Source organism: Aricia agestis, chromosome 1, assembly GCF_905147365.1.
Source record: "Aricia agestis chromosome 1, ilAriAges1.1, whole genome shotgun sequence".
NCBI lineage: Eukaryota > Metazoa > Arthropoda > Insecta > Lepidoptera > Lycaenidae > Aricia > Aricia agestis.
The window spans coordinates 24,808,050-24,832,958 of NC_056406.1; the positions used below are offsets into that span (position 1 = coordinate 24,808,050).

At 35.7% G+C, this 24,909-nt stretch overlaps 1 protein-coding gene across 7 annotated transcripts in view; it reads left to right on the plus strand.

Annotated features, from left to right (window-relative positions):
- LOC121727411 (protein ultraspiracle homolog) overlaps positions 1-24,909 on the plus strand; it is a 48,330-nt gene continuing 23,421 nt past the window's right edge. The window contains exons 1-3 of one of the 7 annotated variants that reach the window (XM_042115256.1): positions 3,310-3,598; positions 12,406-12,748; positions 22,710-22,914. In XM_042115256.1, the coding sequence (XP_041971190.1) occupies positions 12,565-12,748; positions 22,710-22,914 (389 nt within the window). In that variant the 5' untranslated portion in view covers positions 3,310-3,598; positions 12,406-12,564. Of the gene's footprint in view, positions 321-3,309; positions 3,599-12,405; positions 12,749-22,709; positions 22,915-24,909 lie in introns of those variants that run through there. The other 6 variants (XM_042115272.1, XM_042115282.1, XM_042115264.1 and 3 more) reach the window with 6 other exon arrangements.

The following is a 24,909-nucleotide window of genomic DNA, read 5'->3' on the forward strand; positions in this document are numbered from 1 at the left end:
TACGAAAAGAAATATGTTTTTGGTTTTGTCATTTCAGTGCGGGAAATGGAAGATATTTTTAATAAATGCACATGCATTGAACAAAAGTTTTTAGTTAAACTAAAACTGGTGTGATTGTAATGATTCCTGTGTGATAAAGTTATATGGGAATAACTGTGTGTTGGTTTTCTGTCAGTGTGGAATAAGTTTCTTCTCGTAGGTATATTTAGTTCAACGACCTTGTTACTGACAGGTTCATCGTTGTCTAATTTAATATATGAAAGTGGTATTGTGGACTGTAAATAAATTATAGCAGAAGATGGAGCCCTCAAGAGATACAGGCAAGTACAATAATAATGAATATGCATACAAATGCATAAGGTAGTCAGTAGTTAAAATGGCTTATCTAATACTGTGCTAATCTATATTCATGTTGCTTTCCTCTATCCACAATATTACAGCTTTTACTTAGTATACTTAGTTTTTTGATGCAAAAAACAGCTCTTTTTAATTTGGCTGCATTTGTCATTTGATACACATTACAAGAAATGCATTCTGGAAGACTTTCATCTACACATTACCAAGCTAAAAAAGGCCAAGTAAGTGTTATTTTTAATTTTATGAGTCTTCACTTCTTAAAAGTAAAATCAAAAGTTGAAAAGAATAATAAAGAACAAACCATAAACATTTTTATTTATTACATTACTAATACATTACAACAAAATTAAAGTTTCTTTGGTGCAGGCCTAAATTTCCAATTATTATTGTTACTTTGATTCTAACCACAGTATTTGACTTATTACAACCTTCTCAATATTCCAGAATTTAAACTTTTAAAGTATCTTATGGCCACACTTCAAGATATTTATGGAATATTTATTTAATAAAGTTTTTGATATAATTACTACTTTTTCAGTGATATAATCTTCAAGTTAAATGGATATGAAATGTCTCTATTTATATTATGTTACTGTTTGGACAATTGTTTATCCCACAAAGTATACTATGTATGGACTTTAATATTAATGAGCTTTACTAACATTTTATGCAATCTTAATGGTTTAAGGTAAGAAGATGCTTTAACACTGATTAAAATTAACGCCTCAAGCCCCAAGTGGTCACCGGCGACTGCAATAACAATTGAATAGCATTATGTCTGGTTTTCCCACAATTGAGGTAACTTTAAAATTTTGACACATCCCTCTCTTATAATTATAATTCCAATAAAAAGTTTATGAAAATTAAATCCTAAGAAGGGTTAAATAGGGGAGCAAATACTACCAAATTGACACAAAGGAAGCTTAGGAGAATGTTTGTTTTTATGGTGATACAAAAACATACCTAATTCAGTGAGTTCCTTTCCACTAGTTAACAATACCCAACATCCCTTTAATAATATAACCTAGCCTCTGTCCAACCTTTTCACATGGAAAGATAATAAAATATTTGTGTTATATCTAACAGGTTATGTTAGTATTTTCATAGTATATAATGAAGGTTTGAAAAAATACTTTTATGTAAGTAGTACACCATTATTAAAAAACCTAAATATAAATGAACAAAAAACCAGACTATGTTGATATAGTGCCCAGTTTCAGTCCTAAAACTAAGGTATAATATAAAGCATGACGCAGGTTAAAGTCTCCATCATGGGTATCGCAGACACAATAGATTTTCAATTGTTATGCACCAGCATGCACTTCAGAGCAGGAACTGCAGGCAGTCTGTTCCCAAGATATTTGATTGAAAATATATGCTATATTTTCAATCAAATATCTTCAATCTACATTGTTCTGTTTTTGACACAATATGTAACAATGCGCGCATCAAAATTACAATCCGAATCATCTTCTGATGAACTATCTAGTAAATCTAATAGCAAGTAACTCGAAAGGCCATATCATTACAACATTAAAAATAAGAACAGCCTAAGGTGTTTAGCATTGAAATGTACAGAAAGATCCATTACATTACCCTGTTGTATGTGTGATACATTAATATAATGTAAAGCTATTCATCCCGGGATGTAATGTACGTTAATATACATCTCCTGCTCTGTCTGTGACACTCTTCAAAGTATTTCCATCCAGGTTTGAAAAATAATTATTCATTGTCTTAAACCTGAGATGAGATAACAGATTATACACAGAGTGACACTATCCTATATATACATTATTATTTTTACATTTGTATTTTAAATATTTAAATAGCCCTCCCTCATCAGCATCACAATCAGTATTTAATTTTAGGTGTTAAAGTTAAGTTTCGTAACTTGATAGTAGATGGCGCTTTCACGGAACTTAGTTCAATACTTTAAATGTAGATGGCATTGTATATACCATTTTTAATTCTTTTATCCAACTAAATTCATGTGATTTCTTTAAAAACACTTTATTGATAATTTTTATGGACAAACAATATATTGTGGTCATAACAATGAAAACCATGAGACCAGCGTAGCTAAAATGGTCACATTTAGCAATTCCTCTTAATCAATTCAGCAAATGAATTGTCAAAACTGTCAAAGTGACAAATGTCAGAGCAGTACAAAAATACAGAAATGAATTGCAAGCAGAGTTGCATTTTGCGATTTTAGAAAAATGAATCATATTATGATTCATATCATGATTCTTCAAAGCGACCATTTTAGCCCCGCAGTTCAGTTGCGAATTGCGATTGACAATTATAACTGCTTAAATTATAATAATTATTATAAATTGATGTTAGTATGTAAATTGTAATTAAATTAATTCCAACTGTTAGTAAGTAATATTTTCCCTCTTTTTAGGGTTCTATAGTATAAGAACCCCTTAAAATTTCGCTTTGTCTATCTGTCCATCCTTTCTTTGGCAACTTGGTCAATAATATCTTGGCTAGTCTACTTTGTTTTTGTACTATAAAATCAAAGTAGATATTTGCATTATAATCTATAAGTACATTACTTATATATATATTTTTAATAAAGTTCTGTCTTGACTCTGGGTCGACATCTCAATCCAAAAATAAGTTTCTTTACACTTAATTACTTCGCCGTTTGAAGGCGTAAATTTACTATAAAAATCGTACCTAACAAAAGATATGCGTCGTCGAAAAAAAGAAACTACGAAAGAATCGAAAAGCCTGCAACGATTCGGTGAAATCTCCCCACTTAATGGGGATCTCACATGGTGTCGCGCCAGGCGGCGCGGGCGGATCGCAGGGTGAGGGGTGCGCAGTCGTGTGCAGTGGACCACTAGTCGTCGCACAAGGTCAAGGAGAATGATTAACAACGAAAATACAGCAAAACAAACGGTGGAGCGCCGAGCGGGGTACCGGCGGGGAGGCAGCGCGGCAGTCTCGGCAGCGACGTCGTCCGCGTCCGTCGCGTGCCCGCCGTCGATCGCGACGCATTTAAAAATCGATGCATGATCTGAAACCGGAATCCAATAATCATCGTAATTTCGATTTTTTGCACTACTAATCGTACCGGTTCCTATGCGCAATAGAATTGGGATGTTGATTGTTCGTCTGTGGCTTTTGAATGTGATCTGGGACGCATTCCTGCAAATTTAAAAAGTGATTTTTTTGCGAATCAACTTAGTTTCTAGTTGACCCTCAAACCTCAACCTTATATATAATGGTAAACGTAATTTTATTTGTTGAAGAATGAGTTTCGATGTTCGTGGATATGCTATAATATTTTCTTTTCAGTTTAGTTACAAAACTAAACCGTATGTATTAGGGAATCTAAGAATATATTTACGAATATGAGATAGGTAGAGTTTTGAGTAGATAGTACTTATCCTGATAAAGTTTTATCCCAAAAATAAAAAGTAAGAAAAGTTTTTATGTAAGTACATGACAGAAGTTAGGAATTGAATATTTAAAATGCTTTTGAAAATAATTTTACTGCGAAACTATATTTTTATTTGTGATATTTTTGTGCCCTAGGTTTTTATCTGACATGAGCTGTAAAGAGCATCGCAAGGTTGCAAGTGTATTGACACCAATAGACATAATAACACGTTTATCTTACATTAATAGTTCTCCTGTTCGGCATCTACCTGAAATCTAGATGACAATCGTTCTTCAAAAATCAAAGCAGTGGTCATTTTGCCCTAGATGTCATAAAGTTTTGAAAGTTTTTCCCGTTTTATTCATTCAATTATATATTCATTTTGGTTGTAATCGCTCATATTCTATTGAACATGAATTAAAAACAAGATAATTTTTTGAAACTGTTTTTAAATATCTATCCGTCCGTACATCCCGAAATTAAAAATGACCAGAAACTACCATAAATAGCATTCTCCATACAATGTCATGTACCTACCTAATATACTTACTAGTCAAAACAAAATAAGGGCCACCACGTGTGCGAAGAAGAATTAATGCGATTACAAGATAAATTAATGAATAAATTAGATACTTATATTAATTAGTTTTAAATTAAATAATCATAAAATAATGAAAAAAATAATTGTAGAGATAAAAAAAACACTAATGCACTCTTCCAGTCAGGTACACTCGCCACAAGGTGAACAATTGTTTCTTTAGGAATTTCTTTCCAGCTTCTTTCCAGCACATCGATCAGCTGTCTCTCATTGTTGACGGGTAGGTCTGTGCTTCGGACCTTTTGTTTTAAAATGTCCCACATGTGCTCGATGGGATTCAGGTCCAGACTGTTCGCAGGCCAGGGCAAGACCTGTATACCAGCTGACTCTAGAGCTACCCTGGTGGCTCTAGCAGCTGTGTGTGCGCGAGCATTGTCGTGCATCAGGTGGAATCCTGCGCCAACTCTGTGTGCATATGGGGCCACGTGGTCCTATGACCTTCTCGATGTATCGTTGAGCCGTTATCGTACCTCGACTGAGACTGCCTAGCTCGTTTCTGCCAGACATAGAGATTCGTCCCTACACCATTAGGAGTTAGGACCCCCAAATCTCTCACTTTCACGTATGCAGGCATCGGAAAATCGCTCTCCTTCACGTTTCCAGACTAATGCGACGATCATCACTAAAAAAATTCACTTTGCACTCGTTTGTGAACAATACTGTGCTCCAATCACTCATATTCCATACGAAATGCTGCCTGGCGAACGATAATCAGTTTGCCCGATGAGTACCTACTCGTTAAGAGAATCACTATCGTCTTCTGAAGAACTGCTGGTCGTCGTGTAACCGATTTCCAATCGTTTGATCACTGCCGCTGGTTCCCGTCTCCTGCCGCAGACGGTTTGGTAAAGCGTCGCCTGCCGCAGAAGGCTTGGTAAAGAGCGGGCTCTGATGGCGCGCTCTCTACGGACCGTCGAGCGCACGTAGCGGTCCTCCTGTGCGGTAGTTGCTCGTACTATACTAGATTTCTTCTGGTTAGTGCCCCAATCTCTTAAAATCGATTTCAAGCATTCGGAATCGCTCGCCGAGAAAAACCGAGCTGCATCGCCACAGAACGCTGTGAAAGACCTTCTTGCAGTAATGTTACGGCCTTACTAGATACGGTTGCTAAATCCATATGTCATTTAATCCTCGACATAATATCCTCAAAATGTTTTAAATGAGTTTTAATCCGTCTTAAAATCAGGTAGAGTCAGTGGTAACAATAAAGTGTCCATTGATACTATCCACTTCAAGGAAATATCCAAGTGGAATACTTAAAAATACAGATGTGCTAACAGTTAACAGTTAACACCATCATAAACCGTCAGCCACAATCGCTGAGCCATCTATTTGCAAAAGCAAAAGCCAAAAAACTTTAATAACAATTCAAATTTAAAGCTCCAATCCAATTCAAACTGTTTAATTTTTTATATGTTAGAGTCCATTTGTATTTTTTTTGCTTCAGATATAAATAATTAAAAATAATATCAATGCCGAAATTACGTCGCGTTATATTGTATGCAGCGTAGCGCATTGCTGACGTAATCATGCCGAACTTCGGCCGCGTATTATCGGCATAGTGTATTTAGACACTTAGTTATTCTGAATAGACTTTCCTGAAAAAAAATTAATTAGATCCAAAACAGAATTTGTAACTGACACATTCATTTTGGAATCCGTTCGTACCAATTTCGTAGATAATTTAAGTAATGTAATGGGCTTAGTAATGGGTTTCATCGCAACGTGAATGTTTCAAAGGGGTATAGTCTACGTATTTTAATTGTTGCTGGAAATAATGTGTGCTATCTTTATGAATTACGTGGAACGTAATCGCTTCGTATCGCGAGTGGCTAATCGCGGGCGTGAGCGGCCCGACGCACAGAGGTCCGAAATCGCTAAATTGTGGACATTCGCAAAAAAGTTCGAATTTGGTGTGGAAAAAAATACCATCCGATAGATTTTAAGAGGAGTAGCAATAAATCCTTATTAAATTTTTTATAAAAATGTATATTTAAGATGAAAAAAAATAATTACGAAAATGTTGTATGGGAAAGAATCTATAAATAGATTTTTTGCAAAAACTACTAAGTCATTCTGGTTCATTTTTGAAACAAGTAAAGTTCTAGTGGTATATGAGGTTTAGAAAAAAAGTTATGAAAATTTACGTGCAGCCTTTTGCAGTAGAGGGGTTCAAAATTTTGAAATAATTTTACTAACTTTTTAGATGTGGAAAAAATACTATTCGAAAGATGTCCTAAAGAGTAACAATAAATCCTCATCAAGTTTTTTATAAAAATGTATTCTTTAAGGTGAAAAAAAATAATTACTAAAATGTTGTATGGGGAGGAATCTATAAATAGATTTTTTGCAAAAACTACTAGGTCATTCTGGTTCATTTTTGAAACAAGTAAAGTTCTAGTGGTATGTAAGGTTAAGAAAAAAAAAATACGAAAATTTACGTGCAGCCTTTTGCAGTAGAGGGGTTCAAAATTTTAAAATAATTTTACTAACTTTTTAGGTGTGGAAAAAAATACTATTCGATAGATTTCCTAAAGAGTAACACTAAATCCTTCCTAAGTTTTGTACAAAAATGATGTTTTAAGGCGGAAAAAATAATTACGAAAATTGTATTTGTATAATATAATACTTATATAAAACGAGTCCTTAAAAAGCAACAATACTTATATGTACTTACAAAAATGGATAGCAAAAACAAAATTAAACTAAAATTAACTACCGACTAAACTATTGTAATTATAATAAAATAAAAATTGTTACACACACTAATAACTCAAACAATTTCAAATGAAACTTATAAATAAACAATAATAAATAATAATCAATTAAACCAACGCGCTTTACAAACGTAGTGGATCTCCAATTCTATCATCGCCTTGTAATGACACAACTTAACTTTCTTCGTAATCATCTGATAAAAGAGTTCTTTCAAGCAACAGGTCGACTGTGTCTGGATGAAATTCTTGGTGTTTACTTTTAGACAACTTTGGACGAATGTGAGACAAATATGGATCAGAGCTTATTGAAAAGTTGTGCAACAACAACAATTGGCTATTTGTCGTAGTTTGAAAAAAAGTCGGTGCCAGTTCCAAAAGTTTTAAATATCTGTCTGTATTGGCTATTTGAGTGGAGAAGCTTCAGAGGCAAGGAAGAAAGAATTTAGAAATACTAGAGAGACGCATACTAGAAAGATGAGTCGAGCAGAAACTAATGAAGATTTGTTGCACAACTTTTTAATAAGCTCTGATCCATATTTGTCTCACATTCGTCCAAAGTTGTCTAAAAATAAACACCAAGAATTTCATCCAGACACAGTCATCTGTTGCTTGAAAGACCTCTTTTATCAGATGATTACGAAGAAAGTGAGGTTGTGTCATTACAAGGCGATGATAGCATTGGAGATCCACTATGTTTGTAAATCGCGTTGGTTTAATTGATTATTATTGGAATGGCAATAGCGTGTAAATAGCTAAATTGCCTGCGGGATAATACAAAGTTCTCAAAATAAAAAACACTCCGGAATCCGTATCATGCCCGACTAACCTGTTCCATAGTCAGCAGGGGTGCTCATCAGGCAATTGCAGTAGCAGCAAGCCCGTTGGATCTTGTAGGAGCAAGATGATTGTCTTCTATAGCGCGTGGTCCGCTCCGGAGCGTAGCTGAAGTACTCTTGAATTTTGATGCACTTTGGTCGGCCGACCACACAAAAGGTTCACAGCGATTATATTGAAAAACCAAAAGAGAAAGAAACTTGAAATTCCAGCTGGATTAAGCCTTTTCAAGGAAAAATTATCAGAACAAAATTTTCTCGAATGCCATCAAACCCGGTCCGCGGCAAAAAGCGGCCAGCAAACACTTGTCATCTGTCAAGTGTCAAAGATATGTATTCTTCGTCTTCTTCCGACAGTGGTGAATTGCCATATTATGTTAAAGGTTCATCCAACGGTTGATGAACAGAAACTCCCAAACTGAGCTACATCCCAACAGTGGAATTCAAACACAACACAAATCCAGAGTGTAATTTGAGAACTTATTATTTAATTATTAAGGAAATTAAGGAAATATAATATATTAAATTATAACAAAATTAAGTGCACAACCAATTATTTTACATATAAGTATTGTTGTTTTTTACGGACTCGTTTTATATATTATATTATACCCATACAATTTTCGTAATTATTTTTTTTCACCTTAAAAAATGCATTTTTATAAAAAACTTGATGTTACTTTTTAGGAAATCTATCGAATAGTATTTTTTTCCACACCTAAAAAGTTAGTAAAATTATTTCAAAATTTTGAACCCCTCTACTGCAAAAGGCTGCACGTAAATTTTCGTATTTTTTTTTCTAAGCCTTACATACCACTAGAACTTTACTTGTTTCAAAAATGAACCAGAATGACCTAGTAGTTTTTGCAAAAAATCTGTTTATAGATTCCTTCCCATACAACATTTTAGTAATTTTTTTTTTCACCTTAAAAAATACATTTTTATAAAAAACTTAATTAGGATTTATTGTTACTCTTTAGGACATCTTTCGAATAGTATTTTTTCCGCACCTAAAAAGTTAGTAAAATTATTTCAAAATTTTGTACCACTCTACTGCAAAAGGCTGCACGTAAATTTTCGTATTTTTTTTTCTAAACCTTATATACCACTAGAACTTTACTTGTTTCAAGAATGAACCAGAATGACTTAGTAGTTTTTGCAAAAAATCTATTTATAGATTCTTTCCCATACAACATTTTCGTAATTATTTTTTTTCACCTCAAATATACATTTTTATAAAAAACTTAATAAGGATTTATTGTTACTACTCTTAAAATCTATCGGATGGTATTTTTTTCCACACCAAAATCGAACTTTTTTGTGAATGTCCACTATTTAGCGATTTCGGACCACTGTGCGACGCCCGCGTCACGGCTTGCGAAGCGTTGCTTGGTCATGGCCAAGGTCTTCGTTGTCGCCATTACATAATACTTTTCTAAATGATTTATTTTCGCCTCCATCACGGCGTGTAAAATGTTTTGACGTCTTTATCACCAAAACATTCCACGTTGATGGCTTGTAAAATTTCTCGCTCGACATACTAAAAATGTAATTTATTTGATACAGTTTGCATCCCCGACTGTCGATTAACGTTGTAGTTGTTGATATTTTTGGCTATGAATTGGATTTTAAATGAAAATGGAAACTACTACAATTAACAATATACAATGTACGTCTACATTTACAACTATAGACAGGGGGCCTATTATGAGCTCTTAAATCCATTCACTTTACGTCCTTATACTGACTGTATAAGGACGTAAAGTGAATGGATTTAAGAGCTCGTAATAGGCTCCCAGTACTGTATTATGTATACAATTCATGCCAATATCCATAGTCCATACTTACATTCACAATCATAACTTAGAATCTTAGACCAGCATCTGCAGTCAAAATTGTACTTCCAGTAGACTTTTAACTAAGTGCACATTAATTCATACCGACAGACACAAAACTACTGAGACCAATTTTTCTGCAACAAACTAAAACGATGCTTAACCACCGATTTGTAAATTTTATAGTCACTACGTAAACTCAACTTCTGTGACTCTGTACTTACTTACTTCAAATGACAAAATAAATACACGTTAGTAGGTAATTACTAATTTCGGACATTTGGTAATTAATTATATTTATGTATATTTTAGCATGTTTCTTGCAATTTTCACTAATATGTAAGTAGGTATTTCTTATTACTGATAACGCCTACTTCAGAGTGTAAACATTACCTACACCTCCACTGAATTTCCACAATAATTATACTGACCACTTAGCAAAAAAAAAACTCGCTAAACTGCGAGCCACTACAGTTGCAATCTAGAAACAAATCCAAATCTATTTTAACTATATTATCACGTTTTGGATCAAGTTCCGGTTGCAATCCGCACAAGTATCCGTCAGTCGGAATGACCAATGCGAGCGGGCCATGCGATCTCGCTTCTACAGTTGAGTGCAAACAAAAACCACCTGTAGTCGTCAGAGAATTGCCAAGGTCGCAGGCCCCTGTGGGCTGTGGCTCGCTTCTCGGCGTTCCGTTTACCTATATCTCGCGAGTCGCGGCAAGTGCACACGCGCACCGCCCCCGCGCCGTTGATTCACCGCGCCGCGCAATTCTAGGACGTCTCTTCTTCAATCAAACAACTCTTGTTCATCGAATTCAACTTTTGTTCAGGATTTCCTGCCAAACCGATATCTTACTTTCTCGTCGAAACTCATTTTCACAAAGCAGTCCGTAATTTACAAAAATGAGAGTGATTTAAACTTTGCTCGATGTTAAGTGTTAACGTGCGCGCTATGCTAACGGCAATATAATTTAAGGTTCATTACCGAGCTCAAAGCTGGCTCCGAAAGTCAAGGTCGATGCAAATCGATACACTCGGGTCCAATTTGAGCTAAATATTTATTCACGCAGATGTACTTACGCGACGTAGTCACCGTTAACAGCGATGAAAGTGAAAGAAAGTGGAAACATTCTTTACGTCTTGTTCATGCAATTTGTCTTTGCTATTGAGAGTCGCATTTTTATCAAACATAAAATATTACGTGGCCGATAAATGAAATTATAATGTAGAATTAGGTCTCAAATATCAATATAAAAAATCATACTAATTTGTCCTCAGTTACATATTTGATATTAAGATTTATTTTCATGAAAACGTCGTACCGAATTTCAGCCAACGATCATGGTATTTTGAAGTTCCCATAGAACAACGAGACTGCTGATTACGGAATTGTAATGAGATCAATCAGCTTTCAGACCTTTTTACATTTTATAACACAATACACCTGCCTATTGTATGACTGTAAACCAAATCAAGGCAAATTGTAGCAATTTTTACATGGATGATGTAATAAAGGGGTAGAATTTTCATATTATTATTGGGATCTTTCTTCTATATTTTAAATAGTCTTATCTAGATCGGCTTATTTGTTTACGAATTACGCGTCATTATTATTTGGACCTCTGGGTGGCATCATTTTGTTTTCATAATTTATACAATGACGACACGTGGAGGCGTCCGTCCGTGTTTACTCACATCAATACATAGACTCAAGGTCGATAGTACATGGCAGGACTGGGCCGTTTGAAATTCTCACTTTGATAATAATATTATCATACCGTGTATTTACAATAATTCACGTTTGTCCCCTGAAATATTTTGATAAAAGTTTGTGATTTAAAACGATTTTGCAGAATACGTGTACGGCTTACTTACAATAACTCCCCTAGTTGCCGTTGCGTTGTTTTAATATTAAGAGCTCACCTGACTCTAAAAATCAAACATCGTCCTTCTCTCTTCACACTCACGCCCGTCTTTCATATGCCAGGTGAAAAAGGACGGCGCGGAATCATCGCCGATTTAGTTTTACTTGAATAAAAGACGAACTATAATGATTATGAAAAAAGTGTTTTGAGCAAATTTAGGTTTTATCAATACCTTTTTAGATATTAAAAAATATTAAAGAAAAGACATCAAACTTCGAAGATCCAAGCAAAAATGTGTCTAAAACAAGGTTTTTTGTAAAAAAGAAACTATCGAGCATTTTTTGAGTAATCGTGTTTTCGTCTTGAGCATTTAATCTTTATGAACTGAAGTTACTTGTGTCAAAAAATCAGTTTTCTAGACCTTACAGATTTTGAGATCTAGGTTAATGTATGTAGTCAAGTTAGGGTCATATGGGCTCTTAATATTTAATGCTACTATCAATAAATTCGATACCAATGCTATGATGGGTTTTCGATACAGAATTGACTTTATGAATGTATGATTGTATGCGGACCTTGAAAACGCCTGTTGTACTGAGACCTTCGTGACGGTAACCGCGCGGAAGTTGACTGGTACTTTTTTTTGTTAATTTCGAGCTCGTCGAATTTAAGCGAGCATTAGTCACAAAGTAACCTTCGCTGTCGAAGCTCGCGGCTCATTGTTCACTCGATGCACTGCGATATCGTCGCCGTCGGGTGCAATAACAGCCGCTATCACAAAGTCACAACGTTCACAGCTTGCTCTGTCCTCGGAGATTATAGTGCGCCGTAAAACTTTAAGTGCGAAATTAAAAACAAAGAAGCGTTTCCTCCGTTGCGCACAGGAATCGGGTGCTTTACGAGGTTCGTGATTATTTGAATGTAGTGCAGTGATGTGAGGATGATAGTGTGTGGCCATGTCTAGCGTGGCGAAGAAAGACAAGCCGACGATGTCGGTGACGGCGCTCATCAATTGGGCGCGGCCGTCGGCGCCCGGCCCGCAGCAGCCGCAGCAGGCGGCGCCCGCTCTGTCCAACAACATGCTGCAGACGCTCGGCTCGCCGTCGAACCTTCCCAACGTCGACTGTACCCTCGATCAATGTAATTATACTGAACCCCTTTCTTATGCGATGACGATGCGATGAAGACATTGATGAGCTGCAAACGACATATTTTATCAGATTGAGAGACGGACAGCGAAACCCAGCCTGCTCCGGTGGCTGGCATTCGTCAAGTTTACTGGATAGGCGATTCGTTATGATCCTAGAAAACAACTTATATAATATGTGGCTCAAAAGCGAGATGGACCTATAATTTTTAGAATGATGTTATCGCCTTTCTTAAAAAGAGAACCACCTCGCTTTTACGCCACTCTTCGGGGGAAACTCCCCGTCGAAGGCGATGTTTATCATGAGGTAAATGAAGTTGACGTCTGTCCTTTTTGTTTGCAAAATATCTTAAAACATTTGCACTACCTATGCTATATGGTTGTAAATTCCAATTTGTGAAACCCTCGTATCATGGAGTGAAATCGAACTTTGAAATATGAACACCTTGTCTGCAAACAAAAAAATAAATTGCAATTTTCTTTCTCTTACAAATGCAATATAAAAAAACAAAAGCATGACGTAAGTTCGTGACGCAGATGCCTTTAGAAATATTGAAGAAGATAACGTAAATTTTCTCTTTTTCCTTTCTTACACGTAATACACGATGTCGATCATATTAATTAGTACGGAAGCCCTAGAATATATTGTTTCATTACTATCAAGCAAATTTTTTGTGAGTAGCTTCATTTTGATAAGACGAACAACATTTTTATTTGCGAAAAATCTCGAAAGTGGTAGCTAACAGAGATGGAAAGGATTTCATACTTTGAATTATTGATGGTCCTAAAATATGGACTGTTTTATTTGTAGGACGATGTTGCTCTTAAATTATATTAGACTATTAATCTATCAATATACAAAAAATCAGCTCGTTAGGGTTCCGCTATAGGGTTCTGTAATCAACAAAACTTGGTTGACTACTGAACCCTAAAACGGAACCCTAACAAGCAGAGAACAAGAAAACAGCCGAAAAAGTCCTTGCAACACTTCTGATGTTACTATGTCCATGGACGACGGCAGTTGCTTTCCGTCAGGTGATCCGTCTGCTTGTTTGCCCCCCTAATTTCATAAAAAAGGGAAAGAGAACTTTTCTCTCTAAAAATCGTCTTAAAAATATGTAAGTTCAAAGACGTATAGTCGTAGTCTCAGCATTTCTTTGCAAATATTTAATTTTAGGATGTAAATAACATAGGTTAGTTCAAATAAGAAACCGTTACCTAAAAGTTAAACGACTATATCAAACATCTTCGCGTCAAACAATAGTGCGATGTAGATATCCAACAGTGACATCTCTTAATGACTAGAGTACATTAACAAGTATATATATGAAACTATTCGTGCAAGCTATACCGCGATGTAGATGACCGGCAGCGACATCTAATATTATATCATTAGGAAATAATAGCAAAAATCATGTTTGTTGTATGAGAGATATCTTATATACGATTTTCATGAAATTTAGTATATAGGGGGTTTCGGGGGCGATAAATCGATCTAGCTAGGAATCATTTCTAGAAAATGTAATTTTCATCGGATACCGAGCAAAGCTCGGTCAAACAGCTAGTAAAATATTAAATTTAATTTGTTTTAGTATTTGTTGCTTATTTTGTGATTTGTTGCTATAGCGGCATACAGAAATACATAATCGAAGAAAATTTCAACTCTCTAGCTTCTACCGTTCTTGAGATACATCCAAGAGACAGATAGACAGACAGACAGATGGATAGACGGACAGCGGATAGACAATGAAATCTAGTAATAGGGTTCCGTTTTTACCCTCTGGGTACGGAAACCTAAAAGAAATACACCCAAAAAAAAAATGAACTAAAAGAAAAAAAAAAACAATATTCAAACCAACTTACAAAAAGGAATGAAATCCCACCAAAAACATTTTCATGTAAAAATGTTGCCAAGATGAGAAAATATAATTCGTGGTGTCAAAAAGTAGTGAGATATCATGTAGATTGTAGAGCCAAGTTTCTATCCTTACATATTCAGCCCTGAATCTAAAAACCTTAATTTTACACTAAAGCGCGGCAAAATCCATACTAATATTATAAATGCGAAAGTATCTCTGTCTGTCTGTCTGTCTGTCTGTCTGTCTGTCTGTCTGTCTTGCTTTCACGCCAAAACTACTGAACCGATTGCAATGAAATTTTGTATACAGTTATTCTAGAGTCTGAGAAAGGACATAGGCTACATTTTGATGTGGGAAAATATCTTATTTCCATGAAAATTTCGATGAAAATGAATTCGCATTGCGCGTGGTCAGCGCTCATCCCGGGGGTCCTGGGTTCGAGTCCCGCAGGCGGAACAAAAAATTTTCAATTTTCCTGGGTCTTGGATGTGTATTAAAATAAAATTTCAAAAATCTTAAACATATTTTATGTATAATATTATAAAAAATCCAGAAATATATCAATGGAATGAACATTTTAGTTCTAATACGATTCAACAGATGGCGTTTTATTTTTTACTTTATTGTAACATAGAACTAATCATACTTATTAGTTAGTATGTTTTTGTTTATAGTTTTTAATACGTTAGAATATGATGTTTAATAATATTATAATCCATACTATACTAATATTAAAAATGCAAAAGTATCTCTGTCTGTCTGTCTTGCTTTCACGCCAAAACTACTGAACCGATTGCAATGAAATTTTGTATACAGTTATTCTAGAGTCTGAGAAAGGACATAGGCTACATTTTGATGTGGGAAAATATCTTATTTCCATGAAAATTTCGATGAAAATGAATTCGCATTGCGCGTGGCCAGCGCTCATCCCGGGGGTCCTGGGTTCGAGTCCCGCAGGCGGAACAAAAAATTTTCAATTTTCCTGGGTCTTGGATGTGTATTAAAATAAAATTTCAAAAATCTTAAACATATTTTATGTATAATATTATAAAAAATCCAGAAATATATCGATGGTGTGAACATTTTAGTTCTAATACGATTCAACAGATGGCGTTTTATTTTTTACTTTATTGTAACATAGAACTAATCATACTTATTAGTTAGTATGTTTTTGTTGATAGTTTTTAATACGTTAGAATATGATGTTTAATAATATTATAATAATATTATATATATACTAGCTGTTGCCCGCGACTTCGTCCGCGTGGACTTTAGTTTATAGCGCGCGGTGTCAACAAAATTTGTGTCAAATTGAAAAACTTTTTAAAACCCTGGTAAGTGGTACTCCTCTTAGGGCCGCGCTACACCGGAATGGCAGCGCTGAAAGTGCTCGCCTCGCCGCTGCCATTCCGGTGTAGCGCGGCCCTTAATTAATCAAAATACCCAAAAACAGCTGTGCAGTGTGCACATAATCTATACTAATATTATAAATGCGAAAGTATCTCTGTCTGTCTGTCAGTCTCGCTTTCACGCCAAACGCCAAAACTACCGAACCGATTGTAATGAAATTTTGTATACAGACAGTCTAAAGCCTGAGAAAGGACATAGGCTACTTTTTTACTGGAAAAAAGGGTTGTAAGGGTCGTAAATTTGTTCAAAAAATTCATAATAGATGGCGCCGTGCGTCTTCTACATCGCGCTGACGCTTGCTCAAAAGTCTTTCTATAAGAGGTGGTATCATCTTACATTTAAGTCTCGATTTTTTTCGATTGTTATATCTATTCTACGGTATTAAATAACTCAATACTTTATCTGTGCAGGCAGTGACGTAACCTTAAGACCAAATTTCACCAACGACTGTTAAAGTTAATGATCGAATTAGTATCACGTTAGCTGTTTCGTTTTTCATATGAATGAAAGAGAAGACAGGACATTTTAACAAGCTGTTAACACTAACAGACGTTGGTGAAATTGGGGCTAAACCTATCAATGATAAATAGTTTATGGGTAAAGTTGTGTAATTGGGGGCCTAAATATGCTTTGAAATTTGGCATAAAATATAAAGTTTAATATAAAAAATAAAGTACTTATTGTGTGCACACTACACAGCTGTATTAATTTAAGGGGTACCAGGGTTTTTTTATAAAAGCTTTTGACACCAATTTTGTTGACATCGCGCGCTATAAACTGAAGTCCACGCGGACGAAGTCGCGGGAAACAGCTAGTACTTGATAATAATATAATGTGTCAGCCGTATGAGAAGAATCTAAAAACTCTACACATTAGTCAAAATCGGTGTCTTGGCTTGTTAGATGTTCTTTACAATATTATGTCCATGATCTTGTGGTGTTGTTGACGAATTTGAAATACAACAACACGACATTCAGCCACTACTGCTCAGGATCTGAATATCAAGTGTAATCACTCACAGTTGAATGATGACGGGATATCCATCACTTATTCAATTAAGCCAGGTTTCCATACTTCAAGTGAAGATGGTGTTAAATAATTTGAAGGAACATTATGAATTCTAAAAAAAATGTTTTCTAAATGATACACAAATAAGATAAATGAACAAATACAGGGGAAATAACAGGATTTGATGCATACAAATTTTTGTTTCAATAAAATATTCTATTTAATAGTCACTGACAATCCACTTATTCTTGTTGAAATCGTGTATGATAGCAGTTTGACTAAAAGTCTGACCTCAGTACTTAATCTATATATTAATACGCAAGCGAAAAACTTTGTAACCCTTTTTACGAAAAATGGGGAAACGTACGTGCATGAAATTTTGCACAGTTATAGTTTATATGGTGAAGGAGTGCATCGAACTAATATTATTTTGAAATTATGCTTTTATCATACATTTTTTTAACAAATAAAACATTACACACACTACAACACACACACATGAGAAATGACAGATTTTTGAGTGACAAGCCTATACATACGAATTATACTCTTTTTTTTTTTATGAAATAAGGGGGCAAACGAGCAAACGGGTCACCTGATGGAAAGCAACTTCCGTCGCCCATGGACACTCGCAGCATCAGAAGAGCTGCAAGTGCGTTGCCGGCCTTTTAAGAGGGAATAGGGTAATAGGGGAGGGTAGGGAAGGGAAGGGAAGGGAATAGAATAGTTGAGGGAATAGGGTAGGGGTTAGGGGATTGGGCCTCCGGTAAACTCACTCACTCGGCGAAACACAGCGCAAGCGCTGTTTCACGCCGGTTTTCTGTGAGAACGTGGTATTTATCCGGTCGAGCCGGCCCATTCGTGCCGAAGCATGGCTCTCCCACGTATAAAACTTACTCTTTTATTTATGGTTGAAGTCTGTTGACAACAAGTTGACAAATTGAAAATGGATTATAGTTTTTTTTATTGAATCTTAGATACTATTAGACAATGCTTACACGGCCAGTCTGAGATCAGCTAAGTCCCAGAGACAAGAGTTGAAAAAAAATGATAGTAAATATTTTTTACAAAATATTCGTAGTAGTCCTAATGTCGTTGAAACTAAGGTCGAATTTCGACCATTGCGCGATCTCTAGTTATTATAGAAAGCCGAAAATTAAAAGAAATATATGCGCAGAATTTCCTTTGGGTACTCGAAGGGACTTGCATCGATATCAGCATGAATTCACGATTGTGACAAATGAGATGATCTCATATTATGGGACTGGATCACAGACATTTAGTGTGGGTACACGATACATAAAAACTGGAGACATATCACTGTATTCGATGATTAATAATGGACTATCGACGATGTAGGTTACATATGAATCAGATTTGTCTAACAGTTAATATATTATGCTTATTTCAAATTGCGATTAAAAAATAATGAGCTAACATCGCAACTCAAAGTCGAACTGGTAGAAGATTTAATTACCACCACTACGTTTAATATAGTGGCTAAATGACGATCGTCTTGTAGCTCTATCAAATTTAAATGATTTAAGTATCATCTTTGAGTAATTGAATTACTGTCTTTATAATAGCTTTATTTGTCTTTGATTTTCTTGAAATTTAGCTAATATTTAGCTAATTAAAGCTCAATTGCGCCAGTCTGGTGTAAACTTGACGGTAAAATATATTATGTCATCTGGGCCCGTACCACGAAACGGTTTTGAGACTCAAATAATCGTACGAGAATGTTGCGTCCTTCTCTAACAAACGTGAAAAACAAACGTGAAATGATGTTGTTAGAGCGACGCGGCATTCTCGTCCAATTGTTTGAGTCTCAAAACAGTTTCGTAGTACGGCCTTCTGTCTCGTTCTTTATATTTATGCAGGAGAAGGTAAAAGAATTATCTTTTGACCATCAATTAGCAGTAACCTAGACTGGCGCACGTGGGCCTTACACTTTTTAATCGACTTCCAAAAAACGAGGAGGTTATATTATATTCGGCTGTGGTAGTATGAATGTATGGATGTGTGGATGTGTGGATGTATGGATGTTTGTTACTCTTTCACGCCAAAACTTCTGAACGGATTTAAATGAAACTTTACAATAATATAGCTTATACATCAGAATAACACAAAGGCTACAATTTTAACCGACTTTCAAAATGGGGGAGGTGTTATGTTCGTTTTCTTATATTCAACGATTACTCCGCCGTTTGTTAACCGATTTTCAAAATTTTTCTTTTGGTATATAAGGTATCATCCTAATTTGGTATTATATTCACAAAAATGGTGATCTGATGAAGGATCCATAAGTAATCGAGGGAACTCCTCAAAACATATAGGGAAACATGTAGTGAGTTTGGTTTCGTGAGAAGTATTCTAAGCATATGCTACCAACAAGTAAGATTTAGCACCGAGATATACGTGGTATACCGTGGTTCGGAAGGTGCTGAGAGAACTCCTCATTCTTTATAGATACAAGTTTGGGAGTTTTGGCGTTGTTTTAAAAACAGAAAGCATATGCTACTATGCAAATTACATTCATCATCATCATCGTCATCATCACTACCATATTATACCATTTCATAGTCTTTTAGATCGAGACTCAAGTTTGTCAAGCGATAATTAAAACAATCTATACCTACCTAATATTATAAACCTGAAGAGTATGTTTGCTTGAACGCGTCAATCTCAGGAACTACAGGTCCGATTTAAAAATGTATCTCAGTGTTAGATAGATCATTTATCGAGTTAGACTATAGGCTATATTATATTATCACGCTAAGACCAATACGACCGAAGAAACTCAGGAAAATGTGGAAAAAACGGGGGAAATATTTTTTATGTGAAAATGTACGGTTTCTGTAAAACTCCTAATTTACGCGGGCGAAGCCGTGCGGGACATCTAGTCTGCTATAATTTTAGATGAATTACTAGCTAAATGCTAATAGATATTTTTAATCAGTTTTTATAAGGAATGTTGACCTCTATCATTAGCTTTGCTGATTGCTATGTGTATCGTATACTTGTGTACATCTCAGTCTTAAGTAAGAGTTTTGATCCCTGAAAAATAGTATGCGTTTTCAAAAGATTTATCTCATCACTCACGGGAACGTAAACATGTATTTAACTTTCAAATGATCCTCATTAGTTCGAAGTACAAACGAACTGAAAAGAAATATCTTGCTTTAGCATAGACTTGGGTTTTCACAACAACTCTAACACGAAATAATGCTTTAACTCCCATGTCTGATGTCTCTTCTTCGCATAAAATATACTATTGGTTTGCAAAAAATAAAAATGTAAAGTTGGGTACTTACATTTATTCTACTTTTTTTATTATCATTATATTATTTGTTTTAGATAATAACGGTATCTTAAGATACGAAGATGTAAAAATATACTTTATAGCTGCTGTGTATGGTCTCCTGACGATTTCTATAGAAAGATGTATTGAGATGTATCGAGATGTAGCGTGCTATAATATACATCTTTACATTACCTGCTCTGTGTGTGACAGGCTTAATAAAAGCAAACACTCACTGAAAGGAGACGGTTTAGACTCTACGTAAGCCCTCACTTAAAAAAAAATACAATAATTTGTATTGTAATTGTAATCATTATTTAATAGTGAAGAAGTTGCGTGGGTCACCTAGTTCGTAATATTGGTCTACTTTACACCAAATATTATGTTCCCGTGTTATCGCGTTCTGCTTTTCTTTAGCGATAACAATAATCTGCCGGCTGCTACTTCATTATATCAACATTTGCAAGTCGAAGTGTATTTTCCGAGTAAACTGTACAACGTCGTAACAATATTTTACATATTAAAAATATATAATAATAACATTTTTAACTTATATGCATCATTCTATTGGTGAAAATGTTTCGTGGGGAATTGAAAAATAGCATATATTTTGAAGTTTTTTATGTAAGTACTAAGCCCGAAAATCATTTTAATTTTTGCTCGCAATCAAGTCGCCATAGTATTTTTTGCACAATTTAACATTAAGTACTTCGTTCTGAATATGTTAGAAGAATAGTGATTCGAAGAAGTTCTATAGGTAATAATCTGTACCTAATATCTTTTTATCGCGAACTTCGTCTGAACCTCAGGAATTCTCGGGGCTTTACAATGGAAACCAGGATATTTTCGATGCAAATTGAAAGGAATTTTGTCCGTGACACCTGAATAGTTTGCGGGAATTACAATTTAAAATCTATGGCACTAAGGATTCGTTATCATAAACGGTTTCCTCGTGGATTTTCGATGTCGGATCTACGCAGCATTTATACATCCGAGCCGTACATTTACATGTCGTCCACGTCTCACGGGAGCACATTGATCCGTCGCCTCTGAACTGATACTGTTTCGCCCGAATTTGGAATACTTTATCATATTTAAAACATTCCGGACGTCGTGTCAGTGTGAGAACAGCTCCCCTAGACAAGTGGCAAAACGCTAACGCTAAAATGTATGCGATTTGACATAAGTCATCGCTTCGCTAGCGAATACTAATGTCAAATCCATACATTTTGTAGCGTTAGCGTTTTGCTACTTGTCTAGGGGGGTAGGGCTATCAGGTAAAAATAGCGATCAACAATCCACTCACTAGCAATAATCGCGCGAGCGATTGCTGGGTGTTATGAATGTCACAAACAATGCTGTCATGTAATAGTGATCGATTGCAATCGTATTTTTTTGGCTGATACGTGATACGAAATTGCGATTTTGGAGCAATTATCGCGCTATAATTGCTATCGCATTGCTCTCGCAAGATACGTGAGACGGGGGCGGATTACTGTTATTCATAGATGTGGTGGGTGTAAATCACCTGCGTGCTCAGCGAAAAGAAATGTTCTATCTTTGTTGTTCCTTGTTTTTACTCTACTACGGCCCACGGGATTAATTTGACTGTACTGGCCTTATCCTTTAGCAACCTACTATTTATTATGTAAGTGTAAGTAATATTATAAAGTAACTAATATAAATTTAAAGTATGGCGCGAAAGCAATAAATTATTTGATAGTGTGAACGCTGGTTATTACTTATTATTTATCGAATGTCAGTGGCAAATGGCAATATAAAAGGAAAGCTGAACTGAGCATGAATTTCAATAAAAAGGGCAACTATTTGATAAATGTTTTCCTCGTCATTGGGAGCTTCCATACTTGGGACCGGTTTTGTTGGGTTTTCTGCACATTGGACACACTTTTTGTTTATTTTTTGCTACGAGCCTTTGTAATGTTTAGTTCTGCTTATTCGAGAATCGAGATGATTGTGGGTAGTTAACGTACCCGATGTTCACTTGTCACATTGACTACGTATCGAAACAATGATCAATGAAATCACAAACATTTGAAACTGTATAATACATTTGACGCAAAAAAACTTTTTTCCTCAAATTTAACACAAGTGTAGGAAATACAAAATCTCTCGTACAAAATCGTCTCGTAAATGTTTATAATGTGTATAGAAAAAACATAAAAAAGACTGTATAGAAATCTATAAAAGAAGTCTGGACTCTTAAACAATTTCTAGAATACTGATAAACCCTACCGAGTAGGCACTAGAAAGTAGCTGTTATAACTCATCCACAGTCTGGATTGTAGAGTATTCCGTTACATGGTAATCTCTTTCAACCAATATCTGTGGTAATAATGTCCGTCTGTTTGTCCGCAGGGCTGAACATAGAGGCGGGGTTTATGTCGCCCATGTCCCCGCCGGAGATGAAGCCCGACACCGCCATGCTGGACGGTCTGCGGGACGACGCCACCTCCCCGCCCGCGCTCCGCAACTACCCCCCCAACCACCCGCTCAGTGGCTCCAAACACCTCTGCTCGATATGCGGCGACAGGGCGTCGGGGAAACACTACGGAGTTTACAGGTAAAGTATCATGATAAGTTTTATTAAGATATAATGAGGGTTTTTCTGTTCGTATTATTATAACAGTTTGACACGTCAATTGACATGATAACATATAGCAGTACATAGCCACAACATAGCGCCGTCTGGTGGATGGTACTGGTACTTAGGAAAATCTCAGAAAAATCTTTTAAATTACAAGTCCACCGCGCTGTGCTTTGAATATGTAGAGTCTGCCACCGAGCGGCAAATGAAGTTTCGAAAATCTTTATTTGTTCTGACCTGATAAATTGTCGTTTCTTCATCTATGATGTGTTGTGACTACCCTTTAATTCACTGCAAGAAAAAATTAAGAAAATGTATCTTTCATGAGACTAAGTAGGTACTGTATGCTATCAGGCATCAACTATTACTTGCTTTTAATCACCATTCCAGCAAGTCAAGTCAATAAGTTACTGAAATAATGTTAATATAATAAATAATTTTAATCCCTTAATTTCCTCAACATGAATTGCATTTATAGCGTGATCTTCTATATAACCTAGAGTCCTAGACTACATAAATATCTGATTTGGACATTATGTGCAGCGAGCTACCCACTCCGGGTGTTGCAAACGATGACATAAAGTGTCTAGACTCTAGACTACTAGATACTGAACCGAAACGTTGTCTAGGACACTTTTATTTACTGTGTCATACAAATAACCAATCTTACGCGAATAGCGAGTTTTGTTCCTTAAATGTTTGTGAATAATGCACAATTTTGTAAAGGAACTCCTTCAGTCCCTTAGTTTATTGCCATGTTTCATGGTATACTACAAAGAAGTCTAGATAGGTAGACTACAAAGAAGAAAGACATCGAACAGTAGAAATTGCTATACTTAAATGTTGTTGAACAATAATTGTTTTGGAACTCACATCAATTTAACTTTGAAACACATGAAAGAGCGTACGTACTTGAGGAAGGAAAAGTCACAATTTAACTCTGGATGGCAACCGGAGAGGGGGCAATGGCAGTGCGAATTTTACTTTCCAATGTGTAAGGTTTTCCCCCTTTACATATCACAGGGCACGAGACAAATTAAAATATATCCACTCAATTTTCAAAATTGGCCTCCACGTACCATGTTATTGGACGATAATAAAGGTAAAGACTCAACGCATTTGTAACTTTAATACGAGATTGGGTTCGAATCTGTTAAAAGATTAGAATTTAGAATTTAATTTCCGAATATAGAAATCGCTACCAATTTACAGTGTTATTTCGCGGCGGTCGGGCGTGGTTCGTACGCTTCATACGCGCGTGGGTGGGAGGGAACGTGTAAATTTATTTCACCTTTACAGAACCCGAACACCTATACATTATTGAAACAGTTTACAATTCTATCGATCGGTCGGTCGTAATGCCATGCGACAGGCTTTTTTTCACCTTGACTATAAATACGTTATTAATGTCGACCGCTTTCGCCTCCGATTCTGTTCGTATGGACATGTTTAGTGTCTCTATCAAAAATTTAACCCTTCCAGCTGCTTTGACGCTTTTGGTGGTTTCGAGAAAATTGTTTCAGTACGAATTTAATATCACCGACAAGATTTTTGTCCAAAATCACAAGGAACCCGTTACAGTAACATGAGGCGGACTGATGAGTGTGACGCGAAAAAAATGCAAGGTGAACCACCACCTCGTAAAGTCGTAAATAAATACAAGTATCGCGCTGCAGATACGGCGCTGATAAACCGCTGCAGACCTGACTAGGAAAATAAAATGTATTATCTCTGTCGAGGTAATCCCCGCTGGAAAAAAACATGGAAAGAAGAACTACCACGGCCCATACAAAATTAACTCAGGCCCGACAGTAACGAAACAATTTTTTTGTTATGAGTATAACGGATAAATATAAACAATATTTTAAATATTAGTGGCTAAAATGTTTGAATCGCTCAATGATTATTGTTTCCTAGGGCATACTAAAACTATTGTTTTTATGATTACCAGCACTATTTAATATTAACATT